Source organism: Ammospiza nelsoni, chromosome Z (assembly GCF_027579445.1).
Source record: "Ammospiza nelsoni isolate bAmmNel1 chromosome Z, bAmmNel1.pri, whole genome shotgun sequence".
NCBI classification, from domain to species: domain Eukaryota; kingdom Metazoa; phylum Chordata; class Aves; order Passeriformes; family Passerellidae; genus Ammospiza; species Ammospiza nelsoni.
In genome coordinates this window covers 57,918,534-57,943,621 of record NC_080669.1, presented here as the reverse complement: position 1 = coordinate 57,943,621, position 25,088 = coordinate 57,918,534, and the positions used below count along the sequence as shown (strand labels likewise).

The 25,088-nt window shown below is 39.1% G+C and overlaps 1 protein-coding gene across 2 annotated transcripts in view; it reads left to right on the top strand.

Moving 5' to 3' along the window:
* The window catches only part of GHR (growth hormone receptor), a 117,384-nt gene that overhangs the window by 37,409 nt on the left and 54,887 nt on the right, over window positions 1-25,088 (top strand). For both annotated transcript variants that reach the window (XM_059492190.1, XM_059492189.1), the window contains 2 exons: window positions 5,624-5,708; window positions 18,859-18,938. In XM_059492190.1, coding sequence (XP_059348173.1) covers window positions 18,869-18,938 — 70 coding nt within the window. In that variant the 5' untranslated portion in view covers window positions 5,624-5,708; window positions 18,859-18,868. The remainder of the gene's footprint in view (window positions 1-5,623; window positions 5,709-18,858; window positions 18,939-25,088) is intronic.

Below are 25,088 nucleotides of genomic sequence, written 5' to 3'. Positions count from 1 at the left end.
CATCCTTTACAATACTGGTGGTTTCTTTTAAAAGGTCAAAGAGGTGTATTAATTCCTATATTTCGCCTTGTACCACAGTGTAGACGTCCTGAGCTATCCGTCCGCATATACTCTTGTAACCATAATGCAGTGGAAAACATAAATTCATCTTTTATCCTACCATGAGTGCCAAAAAAGAATAAGTTGTTACTCAGCTTAGTGCTGCTAAGAAAATGTTCCGGTTATTGTTATGTCAAAGGGGCAAAGACTGCCAAGTCTGTAAGGGCAGAAATGTGGTTCAGTGAAGTATTTAAAGCATGAAGGGTAGGATTTATTGTTAGACTCCTAAAGATATGAATAGATTGAGGAAGGGAGGGGAAAAAGACTCTGATTTGGAACTAGAATGTGATCCTTGTCCAGAGTAGATTGGTGAGACTAGTGTAAAGTTAAACAGATTCAAAGCTTTTGGTGTCTGAACAGAAGAAAAAGGGAATGGTGATGGAAGGTTCTGATGTGTTTTCTTCGTGTTTCCTTGAAGGAATATAGGGAATTCCTGTGCAGAAGAGAAAGTTGATGAGAGAATTTAAGAAGTGAGTTCACAGTTCCAGAACACTATTTTAGTTGAGAATGTGAAACCCCATTGCAAGTTTGAAGGTGAGAAGTTTGAACCTAAGAAAGAGCACATAATCCCAAAATATCCCAAGTTTTAAGGGACCTATAAGGATCATTGAGTCCAACTTTGCCCCTCTCAGGACCATATAGAACTGCTTTAGTTAGTATTAATAGATTTAGTTAGTATAAATTTATAATTTTTAATAAATTTAGTTAATATTAATAAACCATATAACCAAGAGCATTGTCCAAACAATCCTTGGAGCCCTGACATACTTGGTGCCATGGTCAGGGGAGCCTGTTGGAGTGACCAACTATGCTCTCAGTAAAGAACCTTTTCCTAATGTCAAACCTGAACTTCTCCAGTGCAGCCTCACTGCACTTCCTTGTGTCCTGGCGCTGGTCACCAGGGAGTGATCGGCACCTCCCCTTCTCTGCCCCCAGGAGGAAAGTGTACCTTGCTGTGCCAGGTTCCCCCTCAGCCTTCTCCTCTCCAAGCTGAGCTAGCCAACTCACTTCAAATGGTCTTCGTAAGTCTTGCCCTGAAGGGGTTTCACCATCTGGGTCACCCTTCTCTGGACACATGCAAACAATCTGATGTCATTCTTACACTGTGGCACCCAGAAGTGCCCCCAGCACTGGAGATGAGGCTGCCCCAGGGCAGAGCAGAGCAGGACAATCCCCTCCCTTGCCTGGCTGCTGATGCTGTCCCTGATGCCCCCAGGACACGCTTGGCCCTCCTGGCTGCCAGGGCACTGCTGGCTCATGTTCAGCTTGCCATAAAATGATTGGAATGACTCAAAAGTGCGTGTGAAGAGTCTGTTTTTCCTTTTGTTTGAGATAAATACTTTCAAAAGGTTTAGGGAAAAGTAGTTCAAGACTCTCAGCAAGTGTCACACATCACAATTGATGCAATCTAGGGAAATAAAGTGCTTTTCAGGTAAAATTAGGATACTTCCCAGACAAATTGTTTTGTTTTCCTTTGAGTTAAGGTGTAGAGTAGTGGTTTAACTGGAAATGGAAAGAAATAAAATACAAGAGAAATAGAATAAAGAGACAGGATTCCTTAGGTCAATCTCAGGAGCACAAATGCTCTGGAAATAGGTGCCAGATATCACAGGTGCCTCTGACACATCCGTTAGAGGTAGCCCAGCATAATGGAGAAGCAGGAACTCCTGGACAATCTTGTAGGACTTGTGAATCCATGTCACGTGTCTGCTTGGAAATAGTCCACCCCTTTTCAATTTTCCATGCAATCACAGGGGTTTTTTGCAATCTTTCTTCCAAAGCATGTAATTTATACGCTCCTCTTATACTTAAAAGTCTGCTGCCTGCAACTTTTCAGCTAGATATGTAAATTCCACAGAATTGTGGAATCGTGGAATTACTGAGGTTAGAAAGGATGCCTGGATATCATTTAGTCCAACCTTGTGCTCAGAGCGAGATTTCATTAATGCAGTTGTGCTTTGAGTCCATTGGACTTTTGAGTACCCCTGGACTCCACAACCTCTAAAAAATCTCTTCCACTGTTTTGTCCCCTCTTCAGTGAAAAAAGTCATTAATGGAGATTTAAACAGAAATTACTCTTGGGCTGCTGCTTTAGTGGCTGTGCCTCAGCTGGACTTTTTGCCATTGGCTGAAATCCTTTGAGCAGGGCATTTCAGCCAGTTTCCAGTACATTTCTCTAGTTTGTACTTCATCATTAAGATTTTACATGGGAGAGGTTCAAAAGCCTTTCCAGCTTTTTTTCAGCACTGGACCTTTCCTTAGATGCTTTTTTGAAGACTGAAAGAACTTCCAGCACATTTGAGTCATTTGATCTTGTCCAGATTATTATTTTCTGGTAGGTTAGCTTAGGACATAATGAGAAGATAATAATGGGCAAAGATCGTCACGTCCCAGTTAAGGCACTGATGCATCTGGGTCTGTTTCTTATTTTGTGAAACAAACTAGTTTGGATTGGCTCTATCAACTCAGTGCTGTAATCCTTTTGTTTGCCTTTTTACTGTTTGTGGATTACAGTAATCAAATGTGCTTCTGTGTCCCTGAAAAAAAAAAAAAAAGAGCTTCACCTATATCAGTTATTCACGTGAATCTGTGTTACCCTTTTTCAAAGCTGCAGTATTTCCAAGAATCATTTTAAAGGGAGACTGCTAATAATTTTAACATCCAGCCTATTACCTTATGTACAGTAATGCCTGTTTTTCACACATAATGAACTGTCAGAGCCAAGTGCAAATATAGCTGATTTTGTGCTTGTATGGTTGTTCTAAACTGTTGCTGCTGGCATTTTTTGTGCTATCACCCCTTGCTGCTGCCACAGATAGAGTGACGCACTTCACCTGCAAGAGAGAAGTAAAAATATCTTTATTGAAGTAAAACAGCCATTTCAGCCATTTAACAAAGTTTTGTGGTAAATGCGTCAGCAGTTTAATGATATTCAATGGCAAGATATACTTGATTTTTTACAGCACAGAGGATGGAGTCATACAGAACTGTCCAGGAGACCATCCTGTTGAGTCACAAGGTTCAAAGGGCTCCCCTGTGTTCCAAATTTTCTGATGTGAGTTTAGTTGTGCCTGGATCCAGACTTAGTCCCAGGCTTGGTCAACACTTTATGGCTAAAGGATTGTAATTGCATAATCAATATTTTATGTCACTTAGGTAAAATTTTGAAGTTTAGCATGTTACTAATCACTTACCGAGAATCTTCTAAGGCGAGGAGTCTCTCAGCCCCAAGAATTAATGTAGAGAGGTGTCCATGCTGAAAGGGAGCTCCTGGAACACAGCCCCTTCTGTGCAGGAGAGCTGATCAAGCCTCAGGCTGCCCACTGTTTATGGAGTAAGATGATTGACTTATTATATTTGCACAGCAGCCGTATTTCGTTTGGCGCATGCTCAACTAGCCCTCAGCTGTTGAACAAGCTTCACAGGCCTTAGGTGTCAAGCAAGATTTATGGCCCTTAACTTTTGTGTTGGTATCTGTGAGCCAGATGTAGCTGTCACAGCCACCCCGGGTGGCTGTTGCACAAGCAGAAAGCGGCAGGGGTTGGACTACATCGCTGCAGCTGCCAAGAGTGAAACAAAATGTTCTAAGTACAATCAGGTAGTCAGAACTTAGGACATTTCCCTTTGTTGCCCATAAAGTAGATGAGAGATCTTTTCTGCTGCTGAGCAGGGTTTCAAAATATTTTGGAAGGACTGCTGGAATAATTTTTTCTGTCCTATTGTAATAGGATTCTGACTTTGTCATATAAAGGTCATTTCCCCTTGTTAGTGCCACAGTGAGTGTTTTGAAAAAGGAATTTGTCAGTAGTCCTTAGTAGCTCACTTCAGTCAATAGCTGGCTAAGACTTTATAACTTTGTTCCACACTAAGCTGTCCTTTTATTTTTGGAAATGAGAGTTGTGGCTCACTGCTCAGTTATTCTGCCTGAAATTCCGAGTTCTTTCAAAAGTCTGAAATTAAATTACACAAGACTCCTTGTAGAATTACATATGAATGTGGGACACAATCAGTAATATTCTCAGCCTGCCGAAATGTGAGCTGTCGCTTTCTAAAAAGTGTGATAATAGAATTTGGCTGAGCATATTATGGGGTAGACTAATGTAAAGACTTAAAATGTAGGGGCTTGTCTATATGATGTGCACCAGGAGGGAACCGTGCTTACAGGTTTTACTTTGGATAACCGCACATAAGATGGTTTTTTTTAAAGTAATACTACATGTTAGTCATGCTTTTGCATGGAAACGGCTTTCTGTTTATCTCAAATGTCTGTTCAATTTTTCTCTATATTGAGGGATTTTCTCATTTGGCAGGTGGGGAGGGTATTGTTTTGAGGCTTTTTAGTATAAACTTGGAGGTGTCAGCCTTTTACACATTGCACTATAGAAGGATTCCAGAGAAATTTGATGAAACTTTCACTCAAAAGCACATTTTGCTTTCCATTGTTTAGTGATCTGTCTGTACATTAAAATTATACACATAACAGATAGAAAATTCTGGGGGTACAAAAAGATTCTTGATGCTCTTTTTTCAGCTAGTGCTAACTCAGTAGAGGAAAATTATCTTCTAAAATGTTACTTTTTTCTTTTCAGGCAAGGGCAGTGTGACCCTAGGCATTCAGTTTGCATGTACACAGTAGTTCTTTAAACATTATTTGAGGGGTTTTGCAGTCTGATTTTTCCCCCCATGTTTTAAAGAACTTGATGCTGTGAAATCTGGTAGTCCCACCCACTAGAAACCAGATTATTGTGAATTATTCAAATCATGTGAGCATTATTGGACTTTTAAAATATCTGACTTTTTAAAATGCCTTCAAAAGCTGACTTGAATTCTTGGGAAGAAGTAACTTTCCATGCTGAATTTATGTTATTTTTCTTTAACAGAGAAATGCTGCTAGTTAAGAATTCTTTTGGATGCTGCTGCTGTGCCAAAATATCATGGCAGTGAAAATGTGCTTAGGAATTCAGAACATATCATGCTACTTTTTTAAATCAGTGTGCCATCTTCCTGAGATTTAGACATCCTCCTTTAAGAGCGAAATGAAATGTTGTTTTCTTAATTTCACCAGTTTATAAATTACTGTGCTGTAATTCATTTTCTAAAGTGGTAGTAGGAGGAGGAGTTGTTGTTGTTGTTGTGGTAGTGAGATATTACTCATCCTCTTAGTGGTTCAGAGATTACTTCCAGGGCAGCTGATTTTCACCAGGAATGTGCATTAAGAGTGAGTTGATCAGTCACCTTGACCTCTCTTTGCCTTTTGAGTATGTGTTCACGTTAATGTCAAGGCTGGCAGGGTGCTGTGGCTTGGCAGGCCTCAGCGGCGCGGGGCTGGGGCCCGGTGCAGTTTGAGTGAGCAGCCCAGGTGCTGCGCTCGGTGCCGCCGGGCACACGGCCCTGCTGGTGGCCTTCCCTCAGGGACAGCAGGACCAGGACACCAGCCTGGATTTTGTCATGGTGCCCTCCCACTGCAGGTGACCTTTGCTGTTCCAGAGCTCAACTCTTGTCTGTTTCTTCTGTTTCCATGAAGGTGCTGGGATGGCTGGAGAGGGTCGTGATCTGCAGTTGAGCTGAGGGAGGCGTGAAGCGTTGTCCATCCCCTGCTGACATTTGAGGTAGGGTGATAATTTTTATCTTACCTGCGAGTGACTTTATTACCAGTGTTGGTTAAGCAGATTGATCAATAGTGTCGTTTAATACCCCAAAATAATCCACACAGATCCTAGGATTCATTCCTGCAGGAGGTGATACTTAGAATGTGCATTATACAAAATTCTGATTGGGATCTAATTGTCCTATTTTAATACCCAAAACAATCTAGATATATGAATTAGGGCTGTCAGATTCAGTCCTGATTAAATTGATGACTTCAAGCCCTTCTGTCAATCTCTAGTAGCCAGCATTTGAGACAGAGGACTAGGTGACTCTTTGAAGTGGTTAAAAGCCATTTTTCCTTGTCAGAGAAAAACTATTATACTGCATTTTAACTAGCCATTTCCCACATAGAGTGCTATTTAGGATATTAATTAGCTGAATTTAAATGCACACTATTGAAACAAATAGAGAAAAAAATCTCTGTTTTATGAATAAAGGAGAATGTGAAAATGCCTATAAGAACACTGTAGGTAACAAATTATGGTTTAAATAACACTTAAAAGTGTCATTGAATTTAAATATACATATTTGTTTTAATTAATGTCTAATTCATTGGTTCTCTCCTGTATTACTGAAAGTCTAATCAGAATACAGTGGTGTAAATTTGAATTGAACATCACAGAAATATCTAGTGTATAAGGCATTCAGACCCGTGGTTGCTCATGGCGTGAAGCTGAAAAGCTGTAATCTGGTGTTAAATTGCTGCATGAGACTTTACAGCTGCTATCTGTGTGTACTGTAGCAGTTTTATGATACTTGAACTGGCTATTCCTGTCTAAGTGTACATAGTTGTACTGTCATTAAATAGAAGAGAAATTATAGATATTTCTAGCTTCAGTTTCTATAACAGTAGGTAAAACTTGCTATCCTATGTCTATGTTTTTTATGTTTCTGAAACCAGATGGTATAGCCCTAGATTCATTCATGCACCTTGGATCTCTGCTTGGGATATTTACCTATATGAATTTTACCAAGGTAATGAGAAGGTCAGAACAGTGAACAGTTACTTGTAAAAATGCTTGTAAAAGTATGCATAAATTAGTCATTAGCGATGTTCTTAACCAAAGCCTTCTTTGTTTTGGTTACCATGCTTTTTCATACAGAGTTCAGCACACCTGGAAAACAGTTTTTGAATGACTTCTGTTATTTTATAGCTGAAACATGGCCAAACAACCATACAGAAAACTGCTTCTGGGCTCTGTTTTCTTGGCTTCCTGTGCCCAGGGAGTGATTTGATCCATAGTTAAACTGCCCATTCCTGATTCCTCTGTGAGCTGCCTAGAACTAGAAGGACACAGCTTAGACCCGGGGTCTGGCTTTGCTTCTGAGCTCCACCGCAAACTCACTCGGGCTCTGTCACCTTCTGTAACCTTGTTGTGTTTCAGTTTCCTGTTTGTAAATGAAGGCTAATACTTATGAACTTTCAGAAGGGACTAAAAGATCCCAATCCTTACGAAGTGCTATTTGCACAGTGCTTATCATCTTTGATGTCATGTTGACGTGGTGTTACCAGGGGAGAATTTAAACCTTTTGCATTTATGTGTGACTTATTTTTATTCTTTCAAGCATATGAATTTAGTCACCAGTTAATGAGTGTGATTACTGAAGAAAAACTTGTATGCAGCAAATGAACTAAAAATAAGGACTTATTTATGCATCAGGGCAATTCAAAACTCTCTCTGCTGTGATATTCCACAGTTTTAATAATGTCGGGAAAAATATATGCTATGAGGAAGAGATTTATTAAATATTGCTGTACAGTTTGTGTTGAACCTGACAGCAGTCAGTCTCATCACACATATGTGAACATGGCTCCTGTCACACGGTTGGTGTGATTGGTGTCATGCATATTTTACCAGATAGTATCATTGCTAATGATAATGAAAAAAAAAAGATTAAATGTTTTTATGTATATATATTTTTATTTTACATTTTTTAAAAGTTTCTCTTAAGATGAAAGTCTTTGGTCTCTCCAATAGTAAAGCTTCCTGTGATATAAAATTAATTCAGTACAAGAACTACAAAGAAGGAACAGTCCTGCTCTTTCCCTTCCATGCTGACACTTTCCACATGGCATGTGAGTGAGACTGCCATTCAGAGCCCAGGGCTGAGTGATGTGAGGGTGTTTAGTGGTGGCTGATTAAAGGGAGAGAGCCAGTTCCTAAGCCTTTTGCTGACAGGCCTCTGTGCAAGCAGTCTTGATTCCTGCTTTAGTATAAAAATGCATACTATTGCAAGGCTCCTAGTCAGACTTCAGAGAAGTTGGGTGATGTGCTAGATGAGAACAGCCCCCAGCAGGGCTTTACAAAACTCCCTGCAATGTCCTGCCCTTTAGTCTGCTCCTTTTTTTGAATGATATATCTGAGATCTAGCTTGGTATGGGATTTATATTTGTGAATAGACAGCACAGAGTGGGTTTGTGCCTGAGAAATACTTAGAGTGGTTGTGGGTGAAGCCCCAGGCTCTGTGAATTTTATCTGTAAATATCTATTTCCTCATGGTCCCATGCAAATAACAGCAACAGCAGTGGAAAAATGTGGGTGCATTTCCCGTTTTTAATGAACAGTTGAATGTGCTCCAAAGTTTCACTTTTTTAATGAGTTGGTATTGTGATGGAGTTCCTGCAGAGAAGGAAGTCATAAAATCAGTGAAGGCAGCGGTGCTGTCACTTGGCCAGCCAGCCAGCTTTGCACGGGGCAGCTCTGTTGTTTGTAGCACCTGTTTGTTGCATAGTATCCCATTTTGATCAGTCCAAACTTGATGTGCTTTATGTGTGATGTCTAAAATCAAATGTTGTAATGCTGAGCTATGATTGCTTTGGTCTCTGACATTTGAAAAGTGGTATATGTGGTATGATAGGCTTACATCCACTACACCGGTGTTACTACAGCTAAAGAGCACAGTTCATTTCTGTTGTTTGTGAAAGAGCTATACACTTATTAAGATGGCTTTTCTAGTTGCTTGAGTGTTTCAGATGAGCTTTTCTTTCCTCTTAATTGCAATTCTTTCCATCTTAATGCAAACTGTCAGTTTGGTTGGTTTGTTTGGTTTTGGGTTTGGGATTTTTTTTAATCCACTACAGCTTTATTTTGTGTTGGTGAGATGGCTGGCCGTGTATCCACAAGACTGTAATATTCTGTGGTATATAAGGGGCGTGTTGTAGTCCATGCTTTACTCTGCTGCTAGGCTGAGGTTTAAATGCAGGCAGGTTTAAATGTTCCTCTTCCCAGTGTGTCCCTTTCTCTGTCTTTTAAATGGATAATGCCACTGATTCCTGCTGCTGGCTGCTTCCAGATTTGCTGATGGAAAATACTATCTGGCATAGTATTAAAATTAAAATACCTCTTTATAAATTGGTCTGTCAAATTATCTTTAAAATTAATATGGTTGTTTCTGTGGCTTATTTTACAGACACTTCTTAATTTCTCCATTGGTGAAGTTTTCTTACGGGAAATGATGGGCATTGGAACAAAGCTCTGTCAGTTTCCAATGTGCATTTTTAATAACAGCCTGGCATTTCTCTTTATGTCTTAACAGGTAATGAGCTGTAAAGAGAAAGCCATCATTGTAGTGCTATGATAGCTGCAGGTGCCCACGCAGATTTACTAGGAGGTAAACTCTCTGAACCAGTAACTCTTCAGTAGATCGTTAACTCTAGAGGTTACCAGGCATGTCTGTTTGGACTATGCACCTTAAAAAGCAGGCTGGCTTCATCACTCAGTGAGCAATCCAAACTTGTCTCACCTTCCTTAATAATCAGTCATATTTCAAAGCTGTTCTGGATCCCATGTTACGTACCCTTCTACCTCTCCAGAGCAGGAAAAAAGGCTTTCCATGAGCCATCCCATACTTCCTGCTCATCAGATCTAAGCCATGCTCATCTGCCTCACAGGATGGAATCTCACCCTCTCATATGTAAAAACTCAGGATATAAATATATCTTTATATACATATATATATATATATATATATATATAGAGAGAGAGAGAGAGAGAGAGAGAGAGAGAGAGAGAGAGAGAGGATGTAAATGATGAGCTGAGTGCTTGTGAAGGTACACCTTCAGGTTTCATCAAAACACCAATATGACTGTGTGCATGTGTGTGTTAAGTATGTGCAAGCACATGACACAAACCAGACCCCACTTATGCTGCTTCCTTGGGAAGAATTCTTTTAGGGCCTGTGATAACTGAAACAGCTAAAATAATGCCATTGTATGTTGCAAAACGTGGATTGGAAGAAGTTCCTTGAAGGCCATGAAAAATCAAGCTGTGTACACAGTTTGTGCACTTTCAGTAAATTCTGTCAGCAAAAAAGCTAGTCAGGCTCCCTATATTTGGAAATACTAGACACTCTAGCCTTGGAAAAATCTCCAATTAAAAATTAGCAGCATTCCTCCTACAGCTTTTGGCCTAAAAGGTGTCATCAACAGCCGTATCATAAAAATGCGTATCAGAAGGATTGTTTCAGTATAAAGGTTTTAGAGATCCTGTTTGGATGGTATCTTAAAATGCTCATATGTTTTTAAGCCACTTTGGTAAATGTGGGCATAGTATATGTGATGCTTCATCAAAACATACTTTAAATTTAAAAGTTGGGTATTTTGTATCCCAGGTCTTACCAGCACAGGTGGAGACAGAAGTTAACAGACTTTTAAAGAATTTTATGAAAGGTTTGAACAGAGATCATCTTTTCTTTACAAGCTATTTCTTACCTCATGAAAACTTGTTTTGGCAGCACAGCATTTAAAGATACTGAATGATCTTCTCCACTTGCTCGTTTCATTCAGCGCTTATTTCAACTTTTAGCTGATTTTCACAATTAAGGATCTAGTTCCAAATCTCTCTATGTGTTGATATGAAGTAGTTTAAGCAGCTGTTGAATGCAGTAGCCTACTTTTTGGTAGGTGCCCACCATTTCTATATTCAGGTTTGTGTGGACTTAAAGTGCCAAATCAGCAACAAATAGGGGAGGGAACAATGGTGGTATGATCACAGAGAGGGCACATGGAAAGCCAATCATACTGTTTCTTATTAAAACAGAACTTCTTAAACATTATTTAATTTTGCTTGCAGTTATTGTGAAAAACAGTTGCATTGAATAGGTGTGCTTATATGTTAAATCTGAATCACTTTAACTGAAATTTAAAGTTGGCTTCAGTCTGCATATTACAGACTCAAAATATACGAATATACGTCATATCTTAAACTTGCATGAGCTGCAGGACCTACAAAACTGCAGTAAATTAAAATGCAGTGATTGCTGTTAAACCTTCCGTCAGGAAGATACTTTTCCTGCAGACCAACTGATAGTAAGTATGTGAGTAGTGCTTGGAGTCCTGAGTGGTCATGCAGAAATGCACTCAGAAATGCTTTGTCTGTCATTCACTAGCTTTCACTTACTGTGCTATTTAAGTTAATGACTTCCTAAATGCCATACAGGCTCTGTTATGTAGTCTTTAATCTGATTAGGAGCACACTAATAATTTAGCGTGCGATTAAACCATATAATTAATTTGTCCCATGGTAATGAGCTGTTAAGTAATTCCGTTAGTCTAGGCTAAATATCAGGCCTTGAACTTAAATTTTACAACTTCTTGAGGATTTTTTTTTTCCTAGAAGAAATGTTTTTTTTAAAATAAGTACTATTTAAAATTAAAAGCCTGCTAGCTCTGATTTCCTGAAATTGCTCTTTGAGCAAAAATGACTGGCTATTACCAAACTGTTCCAAAATAATGAAACTCTTAGTGATCTCGAGTGAAATAGAATTGGATTACAGCCAAGCATTTTTGAACAAAGCATTCTCAATTTCTTCCAATCACCTTGAACTCAAACCTGCCTTGCAGACTTCAAAGAGCAATATAAGGAAATCAGAGGGAGCAGGGTTTTCATGTTATAGAAGAGCTCCAAGAGATCAGATGTGGATTTATTTATGATATGTGCTGAAACCTAACAATATATTTGCCCAAGTACAAGGTAGTATTTTTTTTAATTTGAGCAATAATGCAGATACTGGCTTTCTCCTGGCACACAGCAGAAAGCTTGCAGAGATTGTCCTGACTGAACAGTGGAACTGACCTGCTGTGTAATGATGATCCAACAGCACATATAAAATGGTAATTTGTTATCAAGCATAAAATAATCTTGTCTGTTTTCCCTCATGTTCCAGCCTAAATTCACAGTGCTGTCACACAGGTTGCTTTGCACCATGTTTCCTGTGCTTCATTATTTTTCCCTAATTTCTGTGAGGTGCTAAGCTCTCTCACCATGCTAGGAGAATTACTTAGCCATGTTCTCATGTTAAATGTATAATCTTGCCTGCTTAAAATCAGATGTTTTTTACTGCTTTGCTGGATTGGGTCCACACTGCTGTAGTCCTGATGGGATTTGAACTTCAATGCCAGCAAGGCAATGAAGAGCTTTTGCTTTGTGGTTTGGGATTTTTTTACAGAGCTGGAAATACCGTTTAATTTCTTTATGTAAGGTGTGAATAATTATCTCAGTGAAAGGCTATTGAGTAAAATCACATTTTTTTACTGCAGATTACTAGGGGTGTAATAGATACAGACTTAGATATTTCTCTTTGCTTTCTTAACATGATATTGGACATTAAATTGGATGCATTATATTTCTTCAAACAGACTGGAATATACATTTGCTTCTAGCACTTTTCTTTGCAATTCATTGTACAAATAACAAAGCAAAGAGCAGAATTTTGTCTTTTGGATGACTGCTATCTAATAATAACTAAATAAATACTAATAATATTAATAATAACTAAATTACTAATAATAACTAAAAAAAACCCCAAAAAACCAAAAAAAAACACCAAACCGAGAAGCCTTGGAAGAATTAGTACTATAAGTTGAGAAAGTGTTTTTAGCCTGTAAAACTTAGATTCTCACAAATAGGCCTGAATCTTCCTTAATGATACAATTATATGTAAAGCTGAGTATCTGCTCAGGAATTCCCATCTGCATGTTATGCAGCTAAATGTTTGCACTTTCATCTGAGATGCATTTATTTCACTGCTTTGATCAGTTTGGGGGGCTGAAAGGTAAACAGAGCAATTGAGTCTTTTCCAAGTTCAATTTTTTCTATCTGTGTAGTAGACAGTAACTTAAGACTATAACTGCAATCCTCTTTTTAGGAACTATTTTCTGATGGAGAGATCTACTAGTCTAAGAGCTGAGATCCTCCTTCTGTGTACCTAGTCCATTAGGTTACTGCTGTCAAAGTACAGCACATTTTATTGTAAATAAAGAAGTGATACTTCATTTGCCACAGCCATTCTTAGAGTTATTAGCCAAGCTTTTGGAGAATGACTTTAAAGAGCTTTCAGTACAACCCCAGAGAAATGTCCAAATGTGGATTCACTGAAGGGCTCCTTAACCATATCAAAGAACTGATAATTATTTGGCCTGTTACAAGTTTAAATCAAAGTAATTAATAGACACATTGATCCATAGAAAAAAGAAACCCACTAAAAGCATTAAAGGTGTCTCTTACAATAGAGAGAGAAATAAACTGGGTGTTGAAATTAAAATTTAATATACTTCTATTCCAAAATCATAAGTTTGTATAGGGAAAGAGATTTTTTTAATTCAAAGTGAGAAATTAATTCAATAGATTCTATTTGCAATTTTAACATTTTAACACTTGAAATCACTATAAATTATTTTGCTGACATAAAGACCTAATTAATAGAGTTGCTTCTGCAGGTTTAGTTTGTATTTATAGTGTACTTTTTTAAAGTCCTCAAATTTGCATAAAAACATGTATAGTAAGTGCAACTTTATGTTTTCTTTATTTGTTAAGATTTTGACTTTTTTTAAGTGAAATGTACCATTTGTGAGGTGTTTGTTTGGTTGGTTTTTTAATTTGGAATACGTAACTTCTGCTTCTGTGGTATCATTCGTTGATCTTTTTGTATCCAGGATAACAGTATGCAATAGGTGAGTGGTGTGTACCTCATATCAGCTGAGACAATTTGTTATCTCTGTTTCTTACTGTGGCTGAGTATAGAGCCCTGATGAGGGCTGTGTAAAAGCAGGCACTCGTCCAAGGGCTGCTGATGACTTAATCAAGCCGTAACATCAGCAAGCAAGGGAAGAAGGCTTTAAGTCCATTGCAGTTTTAGATTGTGTTGATCGGAAGGGCTAAAACTAATTTCAGTTGCAGCATGACTCCATCCTGTTGGCACTCAGGGGAATGAGGGTATGCAGGCAAAGTGATTTCAGCTATGCACTATCAGCCAAAGTGATGGGAATGTTTTTAGGCAAGCACAGAAAGATTACCTCTTGGTGTCACTGGTCATGCCCTGAAATAACTTTTAAGAAATGTTCACACTGTGAATAATAAAGGCCTTTCACCCAGAAAAATTCTGCACAGGTACATGCATACATATTTGGTAGTTGCAATAAAGAAGATTCAGATCTGGGGAGCCTGGAGTTATGTTCCCTTCTCAACACTTATTCTTATTTGGTGGTGGATCTGCTGGTGTATATTCTCATGCATGGCATACTCTTGTGCTATTGCCTCTTTCTGATCTAGTGGAATGATGAAACAGCAGTGTATGGAAAACTCTTCAGATTAATCTTCACTCAGTAATTTTGTGGTTTGGTTTGCAGCAGAGAGGCTGCTTTTTGTCCTGTGCTAGCTGCAGAGATGCTGCTGTTGCAAGCGGTGCTAAAAGGGAGGGAGGGGGTTACTGGGGAGAAACTGTCATATTTGGAGTACCCTGAATTAATGGTCATGGCAAAACCAGAAGTGCCATAATAGGTATGTTTCAATGTCCTTGTCCTCCTCTTTCCTTCTGGTTCTTTCAGGTTCGGAAACTATGTAAAGGTCAAGATCTCAGTTCAAGCAAGTTTTTCTTATAAGAAGGTCTCCTTCTGGTTTACTTTGAGTGTTAACATTTTTACCTGACCAGAGTAGATGGAAACAACTCAGTGTGCTGTGACTAAACTGCTTCTTTTCTCAGGGAGCTTCTTAGCCCAGTTTCGCCTGTTTATGCTGACTCTGTTCATGTCCCACTGGAGAGATGTTGTGTTTAAATTCACTTGTGATTGACCTTACTCCAACATTGCTATAGAAAAGGGCCAAGATATTTTTTTATCCTTTTTATAACTCCTGGCTCTCTTTCTGTACTGAAGTAATTAGCCTGAGCTGACCTCTAGCCAAATGTTTCTGTGGTCAAGTTTCAGCTGGCTTGAGGACAGTCAGCTGCTGTAATTTTTTTTTCCTGATTTTAACTCTGTTCATTCTTGCAGGCTGCTGGAGTTGGGTAAGACATAGAATATAATTCTTTAGAATAGTATGTTTCAGAAACTTTAAGGTTTGGGGTTTTTTTCTGTTGAATAAGAGGCACTTTATTAGTGCCATTTGTCTTTCATAGGCACATAGGGTAGGTGTTGGGAGGTAAATACTACTGGATTGTAAAAGGTCAGTTTTGTCCTAATGCCTGCAGAGAAGCTGTCTCTTGCTTGATTAGCAGAGAAGTGTCTGGACAGTACTGCTCCTATTGACAGCAAGCTCTCAAGAATGCTTAGAGGAAGGGCAGTGGGTCATTATGGAACAGATCTTCAAGAACTTTCTGCAAGGTAGTAGTTGTCTGATGGTGATGCAGGTGGTACCTCAGAGAACCCTTCTCTCAGAATTTTTATTCTGTACCACCAAAAGTGGTATTGTGATGGGGCAGTTGCTGCTTTCCACCAGATTTTCTCCCATGAGCCTGGAGCCATGGCAATGTAGCTCTCACTTCATCTCAAATACTGCTAGAAGTGGCTGTCATAACTGCAGCCCAGCCGAGCTTATGGTGTTTGTGCTGGATGCAGAGGTCACGTCCCTGCTGCTTCACACCCTGTGCAGAGCTCCATTTGCCTGGGTGAGGCCTTGAGTACAAGCCCTATCCCAAGGGCTCTGGGTTGCAGCTCCAAGGAGATAGAACAACTTGGCCTTTTACAGAGGCTCTTCCACAAAGGGTGGAGCATCATGCATCCATATTTTCAGAGCAGTTACTGTTTTTGAGCTCAGTCCTATCCATATTAGGTATGTTCAGAGTATACCAGTTGGATATTATTTACTGACACAACTTATCTGAATGGATAACTCAGTGGGATATCCCATGTGGTTTTAGGCAAAGCCAAGACAGTGTTTTGTCTTGCTGAGATTTTGGAATTTGTGAGAGTCCACTGAAGAAACATAATTTGTTTCTATACTGTGTTTTACTAACAGAAGGGCAAGGGATGAAGCAGCAATTTTGTTCATTTCTGATGTTTAGGAACACAAGTTAATCCTGTGCCCCGTTTCAGAGTGATGGTTGTTTTTGTCAAGGTCTGTGGCTGAGCAGGGCATTTTTCAATAATTGTAGAATTGCTCTTAAACAAGTAATAGCTACTGCTGGAGGGTGGCTGTGCCCTCCCCTCCACTTGACTGCTCACTCCCATGCCTGTGCTGCCCCAGCTCTGCTCCTGGGCTGTGTCTTTGGGGAGTCCTGATAAAACAGGTCTGCAAACAGGTTCATTACAATAATGGTTTATGGATTAATTTTGACTAGAACAATCTCCTGATGGAGTTCACTGTGTTGCAGGTATGTAAACAAGCCTACCACTGCAGGAGGGAACAGCAGTACTGGAAGAGGATAACAAGACCTTACTGAAGTGCAGTGTGTTTGTTGACATCTGTAATGTGTTTCCAGGCTCCTGGGTTAGTGCTTCAGCTTCTAAACCTTCTAGACTCTTCTTGGAAGGAGACTGAAATGGCTACTAGTCAGGTGTCCAGGGATGGAGGTGATAGTCATGCTGTGACAGCTGCACATGGGGACCAACCCTGGTCCTACCAGAGTTGTTTGGTGTGATTATGAAAAGTGAAACAGTGTTGAAAAGTGAATGATGGATTCTGATCACGTTTGTTTTCACAGGAGGACTCCTGTGAGGATTTGGCCTTCTCTTTTGACTGTTACTAGGCAGGAAGAAGTAGAAAGACTTGGAAAAAAATTAGTCGGAAGATTAACAGAGGCTGATGGATGTGGGAGAACAGGAAAGTGGGAATAGGAAGGCAGCATGTCATGCCTGGGTACTTGGAAAGGAGAGTTGTAAATAAAGTGACATTGTTCTCAGGCCTGTGAAAGAGGAAATAAAACTTTAGGGGGAAAGCGGAAGAGCAGAGTGGGAGAAGAGACTGATGGGTATACGTTGTGTAACAGGAGAAGAATTGACAAACACAGAGGCACATTTTTGTAGTAGATTTATTAATAACAGATAGTAAGAATCCTGTAAACAAGAGTACAGATGAAGCAGGAGGACCAGTTGAGCTACCTGAAAATTTAGCTGATCTCAGATGAGCCTTGTACTGTGGCAATGTAGCTCCTCTACTGAGATTTAGGAGGAACTGTTGGCCTATGGTTTGCTTTATTAGCTTTGTCCCAGGTCTGTGCGTTCCAACAGCTGCAGTTGTCACTTCTCCTGGTCCTGCTCCCCAAGTTGTCTCACTCCTACACTGCCCCAAATCCTCACTAAAGCACTTCTCTTTCTTCCTTTCTTCCTCTCTTCCTTTTCTCTTTTCCTCCTTTCTTCCCCCCTCCTCCATCAATCCCTCCCTCCGTGCCCCCCTTTGGTGTGACCCATGTCTGCCTGGCCAGAAAAAAGTCCTGCAGGTGCTTGGGCAGTCCAAAGAGCTCCTATAGCTCTTCTCTTGGTGTAGTAGTCCCATGCCCACTCAGGCTGGCCCAAGCTTGTCTGGGTGGTGCTGCTGGGCATCCTTGTCCTGATGTGTGTGAGATGGGGAGCATTTCCTGGCTTACCTTGGCAGGTCTGGCTTAGGTTCTGCTAGTATAGAGCAGTTTGAGTAAATGCCAACTCGTGGAGATGGTAATAGTTCTGGGTTTTTTCTGTACTGTGATTCCATCTGCTCTCTTAGTGTAAGAAAATTGAGGGAATTACCTTTTAAATTCAGCATTACTATAGTTTTACATACTCTACATTCTTGTGTTTTATGGTCTTTAACCTTATTCAAACTTTGATAACTGTACAAAGCAACTGACTAGTTTTTGACACCCAGATTTGATAGCATTGTTACTTGATAACTAACACCTACATCGAGATTGTTACTCATTAGTTGGCTTTGGACACTTGTCGTTTAATCTCCTATTAGAAAGAAGATTAGAAAGAAAGAAATAAAGAAGAAAGAAATAAAATCTCTAAATGAAAACAGTCCAGTGTAGAATCAATTTGTCATACCAGTTTACAGTCAGATGTGGAAGTGGAGCTATTCTCTCTCTGCTGCCTCTCTGAGAGAGGTGTTAGTGTATGGTGCTGGTTTGATGCCACAGAGCAAAAAAAATGCTGCCTGACTTGTTTAAACATCCATGCTCATTTTAGCATGTATGTTGTAGGTTTAGTTTTGAAGGTCTCTGGTAATCTCCATGGCTATAAATGGTCAGGTTATAATCCATGGTATGGATGTTTTCCCCATACTTCCTATGGACACCTCAGTAGGTTTTTGGGAGTAAGGTGTCATCTTGTGCAGGTGTCTGCACAATCTGCAAGTCCAGCACAGAGCAGCTGCTGCCCTTCACCATTGTTACTATATGCTGGTGATAATGGCAAGAGCAAAGTAGAGCCTCAAAACAGGATTGTGTGATGGGGTTGTACGATGTGTGTACATATGTGGCACAAGTGAATTAAGGAAAACAAGGAGTGTGCTTTTTTGGGGGAAGTTGTAATGCCCTGGTTTAGTTTATGCTGGTTTATGCTGGGATTTGCATTCTTGGATGTTTTAAAGTCATTCGCAGATGTAGTCTATCAATTGACAACACTGATTTTTCCTCCCTCTGTATTTAATGGGAAATCAAGAAAATACTTGATTTTTCCTCCCTCTGTATTTAATGGACTAGAAACACATAAGCTACTTCTCTTGTAAATACAGTATTTACTATCTGTTCCAGACTGCAAGATGATGTATTGTTTTATGAGGCAGTGAACAATAAACTAAATGCACTTCTGGTTTAAATCCAATCAAAAATTCAATAAAACTAGATAATAGCTTAAATGTCGTATCAGATTAGTAATATTTACTTGTAAAGAAACTCTCTAATTGTCTTTTCGTATTACAGAGTTAGGAGTATGGATCTTCGGCATCTGCTGTTTACTTTGGCACTGATCTGTGCAAATGACTCACTTTCTGCAGGTGATGGTAAGTTTTATGATGCCTTTCCATGCCTTTATGTGTGTAGATGTATAAATATGTAGCTTTATTTAAATTGTATTTTTATATTGAATTTTCAATGACTGTGCAACTTTCTTGATTGCAGTAACCCAGGTACCTAATGTGACAAACGCATCAGTTAATCTTTTTGTAAACATAGTGGGTGAGGCTGGGACACCTTGCGAAATGAAGGTGAATTTCAAAGACAGTTTTTGATGTGTAAGCAAGATGAAATTGAAAGAATGAAAGAATTGTATGGGATTAGTTCGTTTTTTTCCCCTAACAAGTCTTCTAGCATATTCATATTTTAATTTTAGTATATTAATTTCTTAAGTGTAGGACTTAGTATAAGTATAGGACTAAGTATTTAGACATACAGGATAAGCATTTGAAGACTGTATGCTTTGAATCTCAGGCTAGTAGGAACAAGTTTCATAAGAAATAAACTTAGTAATTCTTGGGTGGAGATTATGGGATTTCAAAAGAACATGTACCCTTAACCAGGCAGCTGGGACTGGTGTTTAACTCATTTAACAAAACACACGAACTTCAATGGGACTTGCATGTTGTGTCAGATTGATCTGCTTATGCTTGCTATGATCTAATTAACTAAAGAAGTGCAGCTCAACCTGGTCAGCTCTGTACTGTTCTGGTTTTCAGAACAGACAGCAGTAACAGTTTTCCATAATAATTAATTTTATGCAGACATGTCACTGCTTCTTGCAAAGCTGCAGAGCAGCTGCAGCTCTGTAAACAGGTGCCCCTCCTGACTTAGCAGAGCAAGTCAGAAAGGGCAGTTTGTCAGGAAATTTTATTAAAGTGGGATGAAAACAGTGTCCACAGCTAACTCTAAATAAAGTGATATAATTTTCAGTGAAATTTTCTGACATCTCAATTTTTTTTTCTTTAGGTCCATACTTTGGTTTTACTGACTGCAAATTAAACATCTATAGACTTGCAAGCCATGTAACATCAGCCTTTCTAGTGCTAGTTTTGAAGTATGGTAGTAAGCCTAAAGGCGATGACATAGTTGCCTGTAGTCATAACTGGCTCACATTTTAAAGGTATAGCCATAGCTCTTTGTCTTGATACAGTTCTGTATTTTCTTGGAGTTGCCTACTTTGAATTTCTAGGTGTCTTGTATACATTGAAGCACTGGAGAGGCATATGAGGTGTTACTTGGATGTTAATGGAGACCTTAAACTAAAATAGGAAATAATTAAAACTCAGGTGATCAGTTCTCAGACAATTCTTCTATAAAGTTCATTCTGTTTATTAACAAACAGGTTTGGATACAGAAAATATAAGTGTCTGTTTATTTACTTCTATGCAGTGGCTCAAATGCTTGTCCTCTGTGCTAAAGAGAATCTGTAAGGCTGCTAGTTAAGACTTTTTCTTTAACATTTACCAAACATATACACATGCACCAGCTCCTATTCATTGCAACCACAGAAAAGTCAGTAGAACAAAAATTAATGTATCCTGACTTCATCCTTTCTCCCGCTATGTCTGCATTTTACAGTAGACTCATTCAACAGTCAAAAATAATCCCCAGGGCAGTCTGGACCAACTGATTTCTCTCTTGAGTTTTAAGAGCACATGATTGTTATATGATCCTTGGCAGATGAGCTGTTGTCCAGATGTCCTAAGTGCAGTAAAAATCATTGTTATAAATAAAACTTGACCATAGCATCGTCTTTGTGTGACTTTGTCAATGTTGATGAAATAGTAATTTCTATGATATTACCTTCAGAACCAAAAATTTAAGAATATTTTGGTTGTTTCTGTGCTTAAATACAAGACACAGTACTAAATATTTATGTTCTGATTTGTTGTGCTAATAAAGATTGTGTGTGTGAAGGGAATTGCTTTTTTTAGTGATTGCTATTTATTTAATTGCTTCTAATTCTTTGGGCACATGCACAGTGAGAATGTTAAAGAAGGAAGTATAAATTGAGCAGCAGTATTTGAGATAACAGTACGAAAGAACATCCATTTGCTGTTCTTTTGTGATTTAGAACAGAGTATTAGACAAGATCTCTTTATTACATGTTTGAGTTTTTTTCTCCCATGTGAATATGCTCATATCTACCAAAGTTCTCATGAAGATCCAGCCCCACTCAGATCGTGAATCCTCACAATCTTACAGTGCTCGGCCCAGCACAGTCTTGCTGAGACCTTTGTATAAAGTTCATTAAATGTGCTCTATACTTCTACCATAACTGATATGTTGCCTGGTGACTGGATCTATGGTGTCATGATTCCCTAAAAAATTCACTTCAGTAGTTCTATTTCTTCTGGCAGCAGAAGAGATAAAAATTACATATGTTTTGTAGTCTTGTACCAAAGCCCAGTACTGAACCAGTGTAATATAGACTTGCACATGGGATACCTACATGTCTTGAAAGTAAACAAAGTGCAAGTTCAGCTTTGCAAGAGTGCTTGGAGTTGGCTTTGTGCCATGGGGTCAGATCCACCCTAGATAGAGTGAAACCCCATACAAGTTTCCTTCTGGCAGGGTCAAGGATGTGAGGCCAGCAGTTGGCTAGGCAACTGCACAGCATTTGAGACCAGATATTGGACATTTAGTCACCTGTTTCCTGTCTCCAGGCTGGTATCCACTTCCGCTGGAGGCTTTCTATTGATTTAGCTTGTTTTTCATGCTCTCCTCTTGCAAACAAGCTGGCTGCCAGCTCCCTAAACTGAGACTGCAGCTAGCATGAAGTGAGAGAGGTTCCCACTGTCTCTGAGAGGGTGATGCTCGAAGTGACCAGGTGTGTCCACTGCTCCAGGCCTTTGACTGTAATTCAGGGCTGAGCAGGTCTGGCACTTTCAGCCTTTCAGCAGGGTTGCTGGCCCTCGTGCTGTCCATTCCCGTGAGCTGCCTGATGTACAGTGACAAGGAAAGAAAGTAAAGGGTGCAATAACAGGAAGGTAATTTCTAATAGGTGCATAATTACCATAGGTAAATGGGTTTTCTGCCTTCAGGATTGGAAAGCACAAGGGCTGTTTTCACAGCTGATTAAGACCTTTTTTTCAGCAGAATTAGTCTTCTAGGTTGCTTTGAAGATGGGTAATTGTGTGATATTGACATTTTAGTTTAATTTAGTTAATTAGATACATAAACAAGAAAGAGTACTGCCTCATAAGCAGATGTATATCTGTGCAGTATTAATTGTAGTTCAGATATAAAAATATATAATTGCATGCAAATACACCGTTTGTATTTGAGATTTTGCATTAATGTAACTGTAGTGTTTCAAAACTATATCCAGAATTCACCAAGTACTTTGGTTTACTGTACCTGCTGACATCAGAGTAGTTGAGGGGGATTGCTCCAGACACAGACTGAAATATGTTTAGGAAGCAAAATGAAAGTTGTGATATTGTTTGCTTGTTCCTTCTCTACGTCTGATGAGCGTAAGTCAAATAAGGACATAGAGAAATAAACTGGGAACTAGTCCCAGTCAATAAAACAATACATAAGCTCAAGCAGCTCCAAAATTAATTTCTTCCCAGTGAAAAAAAATGAGAAATGTCTTTTACCATATTTTTATGCTAGGACAAAGTTAATTCCAGACTATTACAGTTATGTTAATTTATCCTCTGAAACAGCTTTAGAAAGGCATTAATCTTTAATTGTTGCACAAGAAAAATAATTTTGAGTGAACTGATTGTACAATGACAATTTTAAGAGCAACAAGCCTTATATTATAATTCATTTTATCTAATTTGATTTTAAAAAAATATTTTTCTTTTTCCATCACAGCTTTTAAAATTATTTTATGAACCTGCTATGCTCAAATAGTCTATTTTCATAACTTTTATTTAAGAAATAGACTTAGTTATTTTCCTTTCTGAAACAAACACAGTCCAATTTTTATTTCCATCTGGATGTCCTTTTGTTTTACTGGTGTCTGTTGTTGTACTTGGATGTTTTGTGTGCATTACACATTGATGATAAACCATCTAACTATATGTGTGCACTGGGTATCAGTGTTCCAGTTGCAGAACTGGAGATTGAATCCATAACCCATGCATACGACTTCAGAGTCATTAAAGACATGGCTGAGCAGCCAAGATTTCTGTGCAGGGTTCCCAGTGATACCAGTGGACCTGCAGGACATCTGCATCTTCCTGGGATGGTCAAAAGCTTAAAGAGCTCTCTTTAAAACCTTATGCCCAGGTATCTGATACATAATTAACATGTTTTTTCAGGTAATTAAGTCAACTCTATCAGCTACTCTATGTGCCAGGGCCTGTTTTGCCTAACTCTCTATTTACTATTGGGAGCTTGGACACCTAAGGCTAAGATTCATCACAGGGATATCTCTAGATACTCAAAAAGTGTGCATAAAACTTGTAGATAGCACACCTGTGCCTTTTAAGCTGAAGCTGGAAGGCAAGCAGAGTATCCTGGGCAGTCTGAGATAGCTACAGATGTTTAGGCAACTATATTTTGCTCTATAGGGCATAAAGGGAGCTAACTTTAGGTGTTCTTATTTTGAACTGAGCCTCATCTTTGCAGCTGACTTGTTTCAATGTGCATAATTCTGCTTGCTTTCTTCTGGGTAGTGTCATAGCTACTCAGCCAGACACAGTAGGTTTTCTGCTACTGTCAAGGTGAGGGGTATTCTCACTGGACTGTTGGGAAAGCATGTGGGATCTTGCTGGCAGACACATGTTGTCTGAAGGCTTTTGTGACATGTGAAGAAATTATTAGAATTAAATTAAGCAGAAAGGTGACTTTGAATGGCAGCATATTCTCTTCTAGGACAGGGAAATTTGTCCTTCAGTTCGTGGAGTCAGGAGGTACCAAACGATTCAGAAAAATGGTCTTATCTGTAAACATGTTTTGTGATTTAGATGAACTCAAATTTTATAGATGCAGTCAGTAAAAAAACATTTCTCAAGTATTTGTTGGGGTTTTTTTAATAACTTCTTTCATAATCACAAAGACTAGATATATTTGCATATATTAAAATCCTCATCTTGTTAGGAAGGGACAAAAGGACAGAATCTTCCTTAGCTTGAGCTGCAAACATTCTTGCCTTCTCTTGGTAAATAGTACATAATACAGTTAGTAGTCATTTGTTCACAGTGGTCATTTTCTCTTCTTGATTCTTTTAGTTTGGGTCATCTTTCCTATGGCCTTTCTCTATTTTGCCTGTTTTCTCAGTTAAATGCAGCTAAATATGGAGCATAAGTCCAAGCAGAGCTGGCAGGAAAACCTGATAAACTGAAAACTGTGATCAGTGTGATGAATCCTGGTGGATGTGGATGGGGGCAGAACTGTTGAGAAGGCAGGTTTAAAACTTCCACCTGAAAACAAAGCCTTTAGAATAGTTGCCCTATTTGCCTATTTTAAGTGTTTCCAAGCAAGAAGTGTGTTCCGTTATGTAGAAGAAATTGCTACAGACACATTCCAAGAGCCAGAATCAGAAACCTTGGCACAGAGAAGCATAAGTTATACCACTGCGATCTGGCTAAGCCATTTCAGCTGAAGAGAAGATTCATTTTGGCAGAGAAAAAAATAGTATTTCCATCATCACTTTCCATTGGGATTAAGGATAGCTTTGATGACTAGCAGAAAAATCCAAGGGAAGGCCAAGGAAGTGCACTTCTGAGTTACTTTTACCACTCTTGCTTCCTACCCAGTAGTATATATTTCAGGTAAACCATTTGTCTGGGCCTGTGTGACAGTATCTCATGGGGAAGAAAGGATTTCACATTGCCTGTCTTTTACAGAAAACTATTTGGGATTTCTAAATGTGGAAAACACATGCTGAAAATTAATTGCAGATGGGGCTATATTTTATAAGAAAACTCAGAAAATCAAAAGCATTTTAAGGTATTTGAAGCCTGAAATTGTGCCCCGAAATGTCTGTGTTTAGGCTTACGTCTGAGTAGATCCAATGGTTTAAATGCTAACCTGAGATGCAGAAACTTGTCTCCTTTGTCCTTTCTTCCAAACCACATCTGTGACTCCAGCATGTACTGAAGATTTTCAAGGCTTTGAATATCTTCACCGGCAAGCCTGCCAAAAACACTTCACGGACAATCAGCTTCAATCAGATACCCTGTAAAAGACGGTACATGCCAAAGTTTCCCCATCCAGTTATCTCTGTCATCCTTAAT